This window comes from Haliotis rufescens, unplaced genomic scaffold, assembly GCF_023055435.1.
Source record: "Haliotis rufescens isolate VD_foot unplaced genomic scaffold, xgHalRufe1.0.p SCAF_33, whole genome shotgun sequence".
In the NCBI taxonomy this organism is placed as follows: Eukaryota; Metazoa; Mollusca; class Gastropoda; order Lepetellida; family Haliotidae; genus Haliotis; species Haliotis rufescens.
The window spans coordinates 3,237,000-3,249,565 of record NW_025964035.1 but is presented as its reverse complement, the minus strand read 5'-3'; the positions used below and the strand labels follow the sequence as shown (position 1 = coordinate 3,249,565).

The window sequence follows — 12,566 nt, the reverse complement described above, 5'->3', positions numbered from 1 at the left end:
TGTGTTTAACTCACAGTGTTGTGTGTCCTGCTGTGTTTAACTCCCAGTGTTGTGTTTTCAGTTGAGGTGGAGCCGGAATATTACTACCAGTACTTCCTGGAGATGGTCAAGAACTTGTTGGACGGCAATATGGAGGCGGGGCAGTACGAGGACCAGCTTCGGGAGATGTACGGCATCCACGCCTACGTCGCATTTACCATGGACAAGCTTGTACAGAACATTGTCAGACAGGTCAGTTGTCTCCCTTGCATAGAACTTTGTCCATTCTCCTTCCCATTTGCTGCCACCAGAGTGGGCGCGGCCATTACAAGAATCTTCAAATTTGCCCTCTTACCCCAAATGTAGTAACGTTGATACTTATGTTTATGTCTTTGGGAATGCCAAGATATTTCATTTTGAAAAGGTTTATGCCTGACCATGTTTTCCAGATGAATTTACTTTGTTGTTTTTATAATCAGATTGTTTCGAGATTGCAGACTAACGGAAAATCAACCAACTTCTCCCTTACATTCTTACTATATCAATAACACGATAGTTTTAATGAAACAGAAATTCAAATTGACAAACGAAGAAAGTAGTTTATCAGCGGTAAGTGTATTCGGCATCACGACAGTCGTCACTTGTTTGTGACATATTGGTCCTTCGGTTACGAGTTCAACTCCAAGCATGGTTTGGGGCCACTTATCACAGTGGGGAGTTTTCACTGGTGGCAGCGATAGTATATAGAGAGCTCCGCGAACGGACTATCGCTGTGAGGAGCTTGAACTTTGTCCTGTCAGTTGTCTCCCTTGCACAGACCATTGTCAGGTCATAGAATCCTTGAAGTCTTAGAATTTTGGTTTGAGTTTCCCAGGCCTGGAGTAGTTTTGGAAATAGAAAATTGGAAAGCCATGGAAAAATCATATGTTTAAACCAGTTATTTTTTTGGGGGGATATATATCAGTGGCGGGCAGATAGGTAAAGTTTGAAGTATTTGAATTAGTACTAGGGGATACTATTTGGGCTATTATCACTATTGCAATAGTATTAAACCAACTTTAAGGCTTGATAATGAAATAGAAAAGAATAAAATATTGCTGACTACTCAAAGTTTTCTGTTGCTACTCAGACCAAAGGGAGGTAACTCTAATCTGAAATTGTCATTATTCTTGCTTGAACTTGATCACGGCTCATGAACAGGATCATAGCTTTTTAAACAAGTTGTGCATGAAATATTGATCAGAAAAATAATCGAAGCTGCATTTGGAATTTCACCATGTGCAATATTTCATTTATTGGAACTATAATTATTTGAAATATATCCTAAAGTAGTCTGTCATTAGTAATGAAATCGCAAAGTCTAGCTTGATGTAAACAAAGTCTGTCATACTCACAACTGTCATGTTTACTATGAAAACAAATGCTGATGAATTCCAGGAAATCCCGGCCAGATATTGAGAAATGGTGATCTGTGCATGAGCGGAATGAATCTATCTGTCTATCAGATTTCATTTAGACAAACCGTATGTTAGAAGCACATCCATGATCTTACCTATGACTTTCATACACTCCCCTACTGGTTGAATGGAAATTCCCCCCTTTCTTGAACTGAAAGGGGGGTTTCCCTCTCGTTTTTGTCTTCTGGCAAAATTTCTGAAGTGCCCAGCCAATGTTTTACAGACAGCTATGTCTGGAAAAGGCTGACTGAGACATTAGACAACAGTCCGTCTCTCTCTCTAACTCGACCGCCTCCGTGGTCTTGTGGTAGAGCGTCCGCCCGGAGAGCAGAAGGTCCAGGGTTCAATCCCGGGCCGCGTCATACAAAAAGACGTTAAAAGATTGTACTTGTTGTTACCCTGTCTGGCGCTCGGCATTAAGGGGCTAAAACAAGGACTGGTCGGCTCGGAGTCAGTATACTGTGTCTGAGTGGGGTATTCATGTTAAACTGCGGCATGGTATCTCAGTGAGCTAGCACTATAAATCGGCATCAGTCCGGACTAGTACAAGCAGCCACACACACACATACACGTGCATGCACGTCGCTATATAAGTGCAATAATCTTGGACGCGACGTTAAACCCAATTTCACCTCACCTCACCTCACCTCTCTCTAACTCACGTTTAAAGCGCTAGCCGTGTTCTGTACACCATGTGTTTTGTTTCCAGCTACAGCACATCGTGACAGACGATTCCATCCAGAAGGTGACAGAACATTACTTGGAGGAGAAGCGGAACAACGCTGTTGGTGGTCGCCTAGCAACACAGCACCAGCGAGTAATGGCGGAATCCAATTATCAGCGTAAAGCCGAGATGTTTCTGTCTGAAGAAAACTGTTTTAAAATTGTCATTGTAAGTTTCAAATCATTATCAATACTTCAGGTTCAAACTAGATTGGCAACAAAATAGTCATGTTGTGAATTACGACCTATTTGTACCACTTGTGTCGCCTCGGGATGCGGGGGGCACGTGTGGCCCAGTCGTCTAAGGCGCCGCGATTCGCTGTGCAGAGTTGCGTCCCTTGGGCACGCCAGAAACCTATGATTGTGGGTTCGAATCCCGGTTTGCCCTGATTATGTTTCTAGGTTTGTCAGCACCATACCCGTGCTCGTGGGTTTCACCGAAGTGGTAAACTTCTGAGACCTGCATCACCTCGGGCTTTCCTCCTACATTAAGCTGACACGCCGTGATATAACTGGAATACTGTTAAAAGCGGCGTTAAACCCAACTCACTCACTCACTCATCGGGATGCGACCTGTGAAGATCCAGGGTAGAATAAGTCTTCAGCAACCCATGGCGACTATGCTTGTCGTAAAATGCGACTAACGGGATCGGGTGGTCAGGCTTGCTGACTTGCTTGATGCATGTCATCGTATCCTAATTGTGTAGATAGATGCTCATGATGTCAATCACTGGATTGTCTGGTCCAGACTCGATTATTTACAGACCACGTCATATAGCTGGAAAATTACTTAGTGCGGCGATAAACAACAAACAAACAGTAATAGGTGCTGGTGCATGTTTTATGTAGCTAGTGGAGCCCTATGTCTAACCTTGGGTTGTGTCTGTTCAGTACAAGAAGGACTGTCGCCTGACCCTGGAGCTGATGGACACAGAACATGATCAGTCGGATGAGCCGGTGGAGGTGGAGCGGTGGTCGGAGTACGTTGAGAAGTACGTGGCTCAAGACGAGACCATCTCCGACGAACTCAAGGAGCAACTTACCAAGAAACCAGTATTCCTGCCAAGGTAGGCTATGTTGTGGAGAATAGGGCAGTTGGAGTCAGAATAGGTCCCCAGTACCCAATGCTTGTCTCCCGATGTGGATTCTAGTGCAGATAGGTCCCCAGTACCCCCATGCTTGTCCTCCTGTGTGGATTCAAGGGCAGACTAGGCTCCATATCTCTTGTTTGTCACCCTGTGTGGATTCAAGGCCAGAATAGGCCCCATATCTCATGTGTGTCTCTGTGTGGATTCAAGGGCAGAATACAGTGATCGCTCGCTATTGCGCTCTTCGATAAAGCGCTACTTCGGTTATTACGCGCGGTAACGCATGGCTCCCAAAATTTATGTACACTTTTAATACTGAGAGTTTTACACAGACATGATTGTATTGTTGTTCGTTGTTTATTTGCACATAACGCTTCTCATTGCATAATCAACGGTTTATCGCTGAATGGAGTTATAATAATCTGTTTGAAAATATCCGCGGCAAGTCCCGGAAATACGATTGTTCAACTAGTTAACTTTTCACACTATACATCCTTTGATCTTAGAAGCGCATGCATGCAATAAAAGAGAACCACAAGTGAAGTTTATATTCTTAATTAGTGGGCAATCCAATTTAAGGCTAAACTGTCACACACATGTAGTTGCTGTCACAACACGGCGGTCATTCATTTCGTAATCGCGCTTTCGTAACATCGCCTGTTTTTTCCCCGTAGTTATAACAAGCGATTTCATTGGATTAAAATTTGTTTCTAATGACGCTTTCTTGCCGAAATCTGCTACAAGTTTCGTGATTGGTCAATTTTGAGCACGTGACCTCAGGCAGCCAATCAAGCTTTGATACAAAGCTCGTGTTTGATAAATTTCAGAAGTTAGCGTAGATTTTTTGTTAAATCGTGTTATTCTGAACGTTTTAAGCAGGAAATCACGATATATATTAAAAATATGGAACTTCGCGAATGTATCATGCTAGGTTACGAGCTGTGACAAAGATTTTTCATGCATATATTTTTGCATTAAACGTTGTGTCCTAGCAGAGAATTCAAGGCGACGAAAGCCGAGATGTCATTTGACTTACATTACACGCGATCGCACGAAACGATGGAAATAATAACTTAATTTTTTACTTATCCTGCATTACTCCTTAATGCATTCACTGCTTACTTACGACAACTAGAAGGACAGCGCTGCGAAGGTCCTGGGTGAAGAAATAAAGTTGTTGTTCTCAAGTCCCAATCAGTGGCCTTCCGTCGCTGTCCTGTGACCTTGATGACACCTAAGGTCATCTTCACATCACTGCTTGTCGCAGCACAGCTAGGACGTGTCCAAGCGGAGCTCTCCTTTTGGATTAATTTTAGACCTTCAGTTTGTCTACAATCTTAAAAATTGATCTGCGATGGGTGATGTATTCTTTTCATATTACTTTCACCATGTTGTGTAGTTTTATATGAATTAATTAGGCGTGAAAAGACGCTTGTCTTTTTTCCCGCCAAAATATTGTTGTTCGCCGCCATTTTGAATTGTGTTACAATCGTTTGCCTGCCAAGGTAGTCATATTGTTTACAATTCTCAGCTACGTATGTATAACATATTCTTATGTTCTTAAATATTACTAGCTTTGGCGTAACAGTGAGTTGCGTATACTAAAATTATTGTATACTTTTTCAACTCGTTAAAAATATGGTTGCCGATAGATTAATATCAAATCTACGGCTTTCTTCCAGTCCCGCTTCATCAACAATTCTTTTATTGCGTACCTATGTTTATGCGATTAAATAGTTTTTTGTTGGTATTTTTGGTTTTACATTGAGTTGCGTATATGAACTATTGTATACTCTTGCAACTCGTAGTTTTTGCCGATAGATTATTGTTCAATTCTATGGCATTCTTCCAGTACCGCCTCATCAACAATGGCGTAATTGTGTTTAATTTAAACATATTTTATTGACATATATGGTCAACGGGATTGGGCAAAAGTTATCCAACTTAGGTGGCCCTTTCCCTACTCTATATGTACAGACATTGAATATACATATATATATGTAATTGTGTAACTTATGATTGAGCGTGGTATTAATTGTCGTGGGAAAAATCTTACAAAGATTATCATCCACGTTGTTTGGTTTGCGCGCAGATGTGCTCTCCAAACCCTAAATGAAAATATAAATACCCTTGGTTTACATTGGGTTGCGCATACAAAAATATTGTATATCCTTGCAACTCATAAATTTGCCGATAGATTAGTGTTCAAATTCTTCGGCACTCTTCCAGTATTATCTCATCAACAAGGGTTTCATTGCGTAACATACCTTTGAGCATTTTACTAATTGTCGTGGAAAAAACCTTACAAGATTATCATCCACGATTGGTTGGTTTGCGCGCGGATGTGCTCTCCAATCTCTAAATGTAAATAGCCTTGGTTTACATTGAATTGCGTATATAAAAATATTGTATACCCTTGCAATTCGTATTTTTGCCGATAGATTACTGTTCAATTCTACGGCATTCTTCCAGTACCATTTCTTCAATGGTTTAATTGCGTAACATAATTATGTTTGCTCGGTGTACATATTGTCGTGGAATAATCGCCCAAAGCTCTTTATCCACGGTCATAGGCATGCACGTAGATGTGCTCGCCAAAATTCAAAATGTAATTTTTATGTAAATCTCTAATCCAACGAGTTTACTATATAAAAGCAGATTACTCACAATCATATTTTGCAGTTATTCCGTCGTGAGACGAGAGGAATGTCACTATCGCAGAATAGCGAATGACATATGGTTCTGTCATTACCACCCAACCGTTATTATCGGCAGGTATTATGACGACTGTGATTGCAGAAGTACACCATCCACCGAAATCAACAATACCGGAGGATTTTGTGAGTATCGTAACTGCTCCTATTTTTTCAGCCGCCGGACACTTCCAGATACATGTATGATAATCTGTGACGTCGGCGACAGCACCAGCGTATCGAGATGCTATGATGGGGGTAGATTAGACACAAGCCTTGATCCAGTCAATACTTTTGAGCTTTGTGTCTGATTTATCTGCGCCGAGCGCAGCACTTGACTACAACCAAAGCACTTCTATTACGCAATCGGCGCACGATCAGCTTAGCGCTGTTCCAACATATCCAGCATAGACCTGCGCCGAGCGCAGCGTCTGACTGATACCCAAGCGCTCCTATCACGCCAGTGACGCACGATCAGCTTAGCGCTGTTCCAACATATCCAGCATAGACCTGCGCCGAGCGCAGCGTCTGACTGATACCCAAGCGCTCCTATCACGCCAGTGACGCACGATCAGCTTAGCGCTGTTCCAACATTCCAGACCTGCGCTGAGCGCAGCGTCTGCGTATCAATCAAGGTCTCTACAATGACGTTAGCCCAAGGCTTACAGTGTACCGGTTACGTAACCGGCACATGATCAGCTTAGCACATGTACCCGATTGGGAAGCAGACCATCTCGTGTCAGTAACGCCTTCCCCTGATAACAGGGTAAATAAGAGGGACACCACGAGGTCATTGGAGGAAGCCTTCTCCAAAACTCACATTTGCTCCGTGATTTAAGCGACCAATATCGTCAATGTTTGCAGTGGATCAGAATCTATTAGAGGATAACCCTATCTGATTAGATCACTTCCAAACTATGGTGTTTTTCCTACAGCGTCAGTTTGACCACAGGAAAATTCATCTTGAGACCGTTCTGACGGTGATTACCGTTACACCCAAGACTTTATAGCGTTTCCAACTGAGATGCTGGTTTCAAGGGCAGTCTATTACGTCAACCTTGATCATCTACTCCCCTGTTCAACGAACAGATCGCAGACACGCACGTCAAGTTCCCAAAAAGCTTGGAAAGTCCAAGTCAGGGAATTATAAGCCTAGACGCGCGTTTCTCAGGGAAGACCAGCATTCCCTTACTGAGAAAGGGAGTGGCAGAGACAAGTCTCAAGGACGATTTCGTACTTATCGCACTATATCATGGTGTCCGTATAAGGGTAGAGTTAACCCCACCGTTGACCACAGTTTGATTGGGAAAATCCAACATAGACATACTGTTGGTAAGAAGAGCTGTAGAGTGGGTTCACAACCCAGTCTTTACTCCGGGGTTTTATCCTCACACCTACCTGGTACTCATGAAGGACCCAGACAAGATGAGAATGATCCACAATCTCTGTGTTCAACGAACGTTTGATTCTTCATCAGTCTCGACTATCCATCCCAACCGTAGACTTTTCAGGTCCAGTTCATTGGGGTTCACTACCAATGGTAGTATTTCCCATTTGACATGTCAGTGACACTTATGGCTATTTACAGGAGTAATGAAGCCAATAACTATCTACACGTGACGAACACTTGGTTCGAGTCGTAGATGGAGGGCGATCTACTGTATCATCAACACATGTCAATAACTGGGATAGACAATCAACGAGGCGAAGTCGGGAGTATTCTCCTTCCTTTTGACTTCAGTTCATAGGAGACCTGTTTAAGACAGACCAGGATATCCTATCTGTACCGAGGGACAGATGGCACAAGTTTCTACTTCTTTTGTCATCTACTCTACACCAACCACACACACTTCGCCAGTGGCAAGTGTTGCTAGGGTTAATCACCTCGGCACAGGAGTTAACTAGCATGGGCCGCTTACAACAGCAACCAATTCAATTTTTTTCCTGAACCCTTACATCAGGAGTCAGGATCCACTCAAGGCCATCACTCTACCAACTAAGCTAGAGCCTCAATTTGTGGCGCTGAATGTCTGCGGAGTCTGTTTATTCGGATTTTCCCCGAATACACACCTGTTTGTGGACGTCCCTTTTCAGGGGTGGAGTCTTCACTTACAAGACCAGATAAGCTCAGGGCTATGGCCCGGCGCACAATGGAAGTGGCACATAAACAACTTGGAGTTGGAAGCTTTAATTCTGGCTATATCACATTGGCAGAATCAACTACAGTTAGCCCGACTCGCTATATCCACAGACAACAGCACTGCGGTGTGGTGCCTGTGCAATCGGGGAACAACACACTCCCACTCTCCACTTCTAAGGACATTCAGATTTCTTCCATCTAGTGGATCGGCTGTGACTAAGGTTCATAGTTCAGCACATCCCCGGATGTAGAAACATACTGGCCGATACTTTATCACGTCCAGACAGGGTGGCTCCCACTGAGTGGAAATTTCTCACAGAAGCATTCCAGTTACTGCTTCAGGAATTCAGGCAACCAAACATTGACTTGTTTATTACTTGCCTAGGCCACCAACTCATGACGTATATCTCCCCGTTGCCGGATCCGCAGACTTGGGCGGTGGACGAGTTCAGTATCACTTGGGAAGGGCAAAGAACTAAAACTCTTCTGCCACCACTTTTACTTCCAAGGTGCTACAGGGGATCAAGGAGACAAGGTATCTCGATCTCTCCTTTGGTCGCACCATGGTAACCGGCGAGAGGGTAGTTCGTCAAGCTCGGAAAAATCTAAAACGATTCACTTCCCCTCTCACAGTGGTCCAACCTACTCATCCACCCTCAACAGAAAATTGCCTCACCCAACGTCTGCACGCATGGTTCGTCTTTAAAAGGCGTTTAAGTGCGAAGGGTTATTTCGACACGGGCAGCAAAGCTATAGCTTTAGTTCATCGTTACTCTCCCAGAGACGACGATGACAAGTGGGGATCACTTGAGACTTTTTACAGGGAAGAAAAGAATCAAGACCCTACGATTGCGTCACAATTCCTAGAGGAATACCTCCTACATTGCGTCCCCAAAAACACTTGGAAGGTAGCACCATTACTACGTAATTGGCTGCAATTATCTTAGTGTTGGCCGTTTCCGGAAAATCACAGTGTGATTAAGGTCACGGAACTACAGGCCATATTATGCTCATTCAGGTTTGAGGATCAGAAGGCCAAGTTCCAGCCACCTGATTGGGACTTGAACGTGGTACTTCGAGGTTTGCGAGGGCCCCCTTCGAGCCCCTCATTGCATCCTCATTTTCAAGCTCCTTCCCAGCGCGTGACACCTTCGTTACACTCTCGGTATAGTATAGAGAGCTCCGCGAACGGGCTATCGCTGTGAGGAGCTTGGACCTCACCAAGGAAACAATGGTTTTCTCTTGGCATTAGCAATGGCGGTACGGGTGAGCGAACTACATGTGGTCGACTCAACCCGGATCCGTTTTGAGCATGGGACGCACGGAACAGGACATCTAGGGTTATGCTGGGATTTTATTGCTAAAATCTACTACCAGGCCAACCCGACCGTTCTTCACCATCCCACCGATATCGACTATTGTGGGAATCGTACATGGTGAAGTTCTCCTGGGCTCGGTGCGAGCAGTTCGAGTTTTCATTCGACGCTCCAAGACAAGGCGTGGTTCGTCCACGACAGAAGTTAGTCGCATAATCGCAAACACCATATCTATATGGTTACGCGCAGTAATCCTTCAGGCCTACGAGATCATCAAACGGAACTCGCCGAGAGCGAATTACCCTCAAGATCTCAAGGTGTCAGCCTTACCAGGGCTCAACACGGCAATTGTGGTTTTGGAACAATCACGGAAGGATATTTCTGGAGATTCGACACATATTTTCGTTAGTCATAACCTTCGCGTTGTGACTCTCGAGGATGTCAAAGACGTTCGAAGTTTGGCCCTCTGGTTGTTATCCTGCAGATTGCCAACCACTGACGCAAATAATGAACTCGCCCTATACAGAGCCAGTCAACTTCCATGTGCAGTCACTCAGTCGCCACAAGTGGAAGAATATTAGACAATCTTGTTTGTCAGCGACGGCTCTATGACGCAGTAAGTAAAGAATTAGCTGAATAGCTATTATTTTCTTTATTACTAAGCGTGTATAGGGAATTTCTCTTTAATTCCTATGTTCAATGTTTTTGATTTTTGAACAACCCTACCGTAATGGCGTTTTTGTCTGAACTTTTCCGCTTCACGGTTTATCGACCAAATGGGGTCGTATTGCAGGGTGTGAATTATTGAGGTTTCTGTATTCTGAAGGTTGACCCACCTCCAAACCGTCCGATACAGATGCATTAAGGAGTAATGCAGGATAAGTAAAAAATTTAGTAAAATCTAAATATTTTTTACATTTGTATACTTATCCTGCATTACTACGCTTAAGGCCCACCCGTCGTTAGACTTGCCTCCCCACTTTGGCTTCAGAAACCTCAAAAGTATGTTTTTCTAAGAGCTTGGGCGACAGGCAGTGATGTGAAGATGACCTTAGGTGTCATCAAGGTCACAGGACAGCGACGGAAGGCCACTGATTGGGACTTGAGAACAACAACTTTATTTCTTCACCCAGGACCTTCGCAGCGCTGTCCTTCTAGTTGTCGTAAGTAAGCAGTGAATGCATTAAGGAGTAATGCAGGATAAGTATACAAATGTAAAAAATATTTAGATTTTACTAAGATGTAAGTTTGATTACTTTTAGATATATTTTTGTTGATTTTATTTATCACTTTGTATAATATATTTAAAGATTTGCTTAAAATAGTCTTTATTTTGCTCTTTGACATGTTCGATGCGGACCCGTTGTCGAAATGTGTGTCCGAGAATTTTATTTTCAATAACATCGCGGGAAATAGTGAATAATTTTTTAATTTATTGATAAAAAATGATAAATTAGAATGGAATACGTATTTCAGACATTGTGAAATATGACAGATTTAATAAATGAATGATATTACAGGTAGATCTAGGTCCATAAAAATATATACTATTTTGACGTGACGTGAGATAAACACATAGGCCTATTGATGATTTGAGATTTGCCGAGCGCGCTCCCCCGCCTCGGCCTCGGTTAAACGGCTCATCGTCTATAACGCCCACCAATTATTTGGACCCCATTGGTAGCGCAATAGCGAGCGATCACTGTAGGTCCCCAGTACCCTATGCTTGTCTCTGTGTGTGGATTCAAGGCCAGAATAGGTCCCCAGTACCCCATGCTTGTCTCCCTGTGTGGATTCAAGGCCAGAATAGGCCCCACACCTCATGCTTGTCACCCTGTGTGTATTCCTGGGCAGAATAGGCCCCATACCTCATGCTTGTCACCCTGTGTGGATTCTGGGTTTGAAAGGACACCAATGCTTTATCTCATTTTCAACCCATCACATCCTCAGAAATGTGCGTCACACCCGCCAACACAACAAAAACCAGAAACACAAAGGCGAAAAAGAACAAGAAGAGAAAGAAAAGGAGCGCGAGAAGGACGAGTCGGTACGGACGGAGGCGCAAGCGTCTGAAGACATGGACATCTTGGACAGCACTGGCTGCAAGTTCAACGTCAACTCCTTCAAGATGGTCTACGTCGTCAACAGCGAGAGCTACTTGTACAAGAGGATGGCGCTGCAGAGGGCAAGAGAGGTGAGATGGGGATTTAGTCGACCTCCTTGTTCTCCAGTGGGGGTCGGGTAGCCTAGTGGTTAAAGTGTTTGCTCGTCACACCGAAAACCCGGGTTCAATTCCCGACACGGGTACAACGTGTGAAGCTCATTTCTGGTGTCCCAGGCCGTGATAGTGGTGGAATTTTCCTTAAAGCGGCGTAAAACCATACTCACTCATTGTTCCCCTACTAGATTTGAATGAATCTCTGTGATATGTACAGATTCCCAGTTAGGCTAGTTTCCCCATCAGCTTATGCCGACATAATGCATTGGGGTGTTCAGCTTGGTGACTTTGTGGGGTGGTGGGGAAGCCTAGTGGTTAAAACGTTCGCTCATCACGCCGAAGACCTGGGTTCGATTCCCCAGATGGGTACAATGTGTGAAGCCCATTTGTGGTGTCCCCCACCGTGATATTGGTGGAATTTTGCTAAAAGCGGTGTAAAACCATACTCACTTCTTGTTCTCCTACTAGGTTTGAATAAATCTCTGTGATATGTACAGATTCCCAGTTAGGCTAGTTTCCCCATCAGCTTATGCCGACTTAATGCATTGGGGTGTTCAGCTTGGTGACTTTGTGGGGTAGCCTAGTGGTTAAAACGTTCGCTCATCACGCCGAAGACCTGGGTTTGATTCCCCACATGGGTACAATGTGTGAAGCCCCCCACTGTGATATTGCTGGAATATTGCTAAAAGCAGTGTAAAACCAAACTCACTCAGTCACTTGGTTGAGTGATATGGTATCTGATGATATGGATCATTGCTTATAGGATTGTCTGGTCCAAACTTGATAATTTACAAACCTTCTTATAGCTGAGTGCGGCGTTAAGCATGTCATGTGAGTCAATCACTGTTTTCACCTAACTATCCAATGCTCATCCTATGGCAATAACACGAAACCTTCACATCGCAACTTGGTGTTTCTTCTAACTGTTGTTACAGTCCTGCAACCAACCTGT

The 12,566-nt window shown here is 43.8% G+C and overlaps 1 protein-coding gene across 4 annotated transcripts in view; it reads left to right on the top strand.

Moving 5' to 3' along the window:
* LOC124117207 (paired amphipathic helix protein Sin3a-like) overlaps positions 1-12,566 on the top strand; it is a 53,369-nt gene that overhangs the window by 35,996 nt on the left and 4,807 nt on the right. For all 4 annotated transcript variants that reach the window (XM_046478971.2, XM_046478970.2, XM_046478969.2 and 1 more), the window contains exons 23-26: positions 62-231; positions 2,146-2,328; positions 3,051-3,226; positions 11,347-11,590. In XM_046478971.2, the coding sequence (XP_046334927.2) occupies positions 62-231; positions 2,146-2,328; positions 3,051-3,226; positions 11,347-11,590 (773 nt within the window). The remainder of the gene's footprint in view (positions 1-61; positions 232-2,145; positions 2,329-3,050; positions 3,227-11,346; positions 11,591-12,566) is intronic.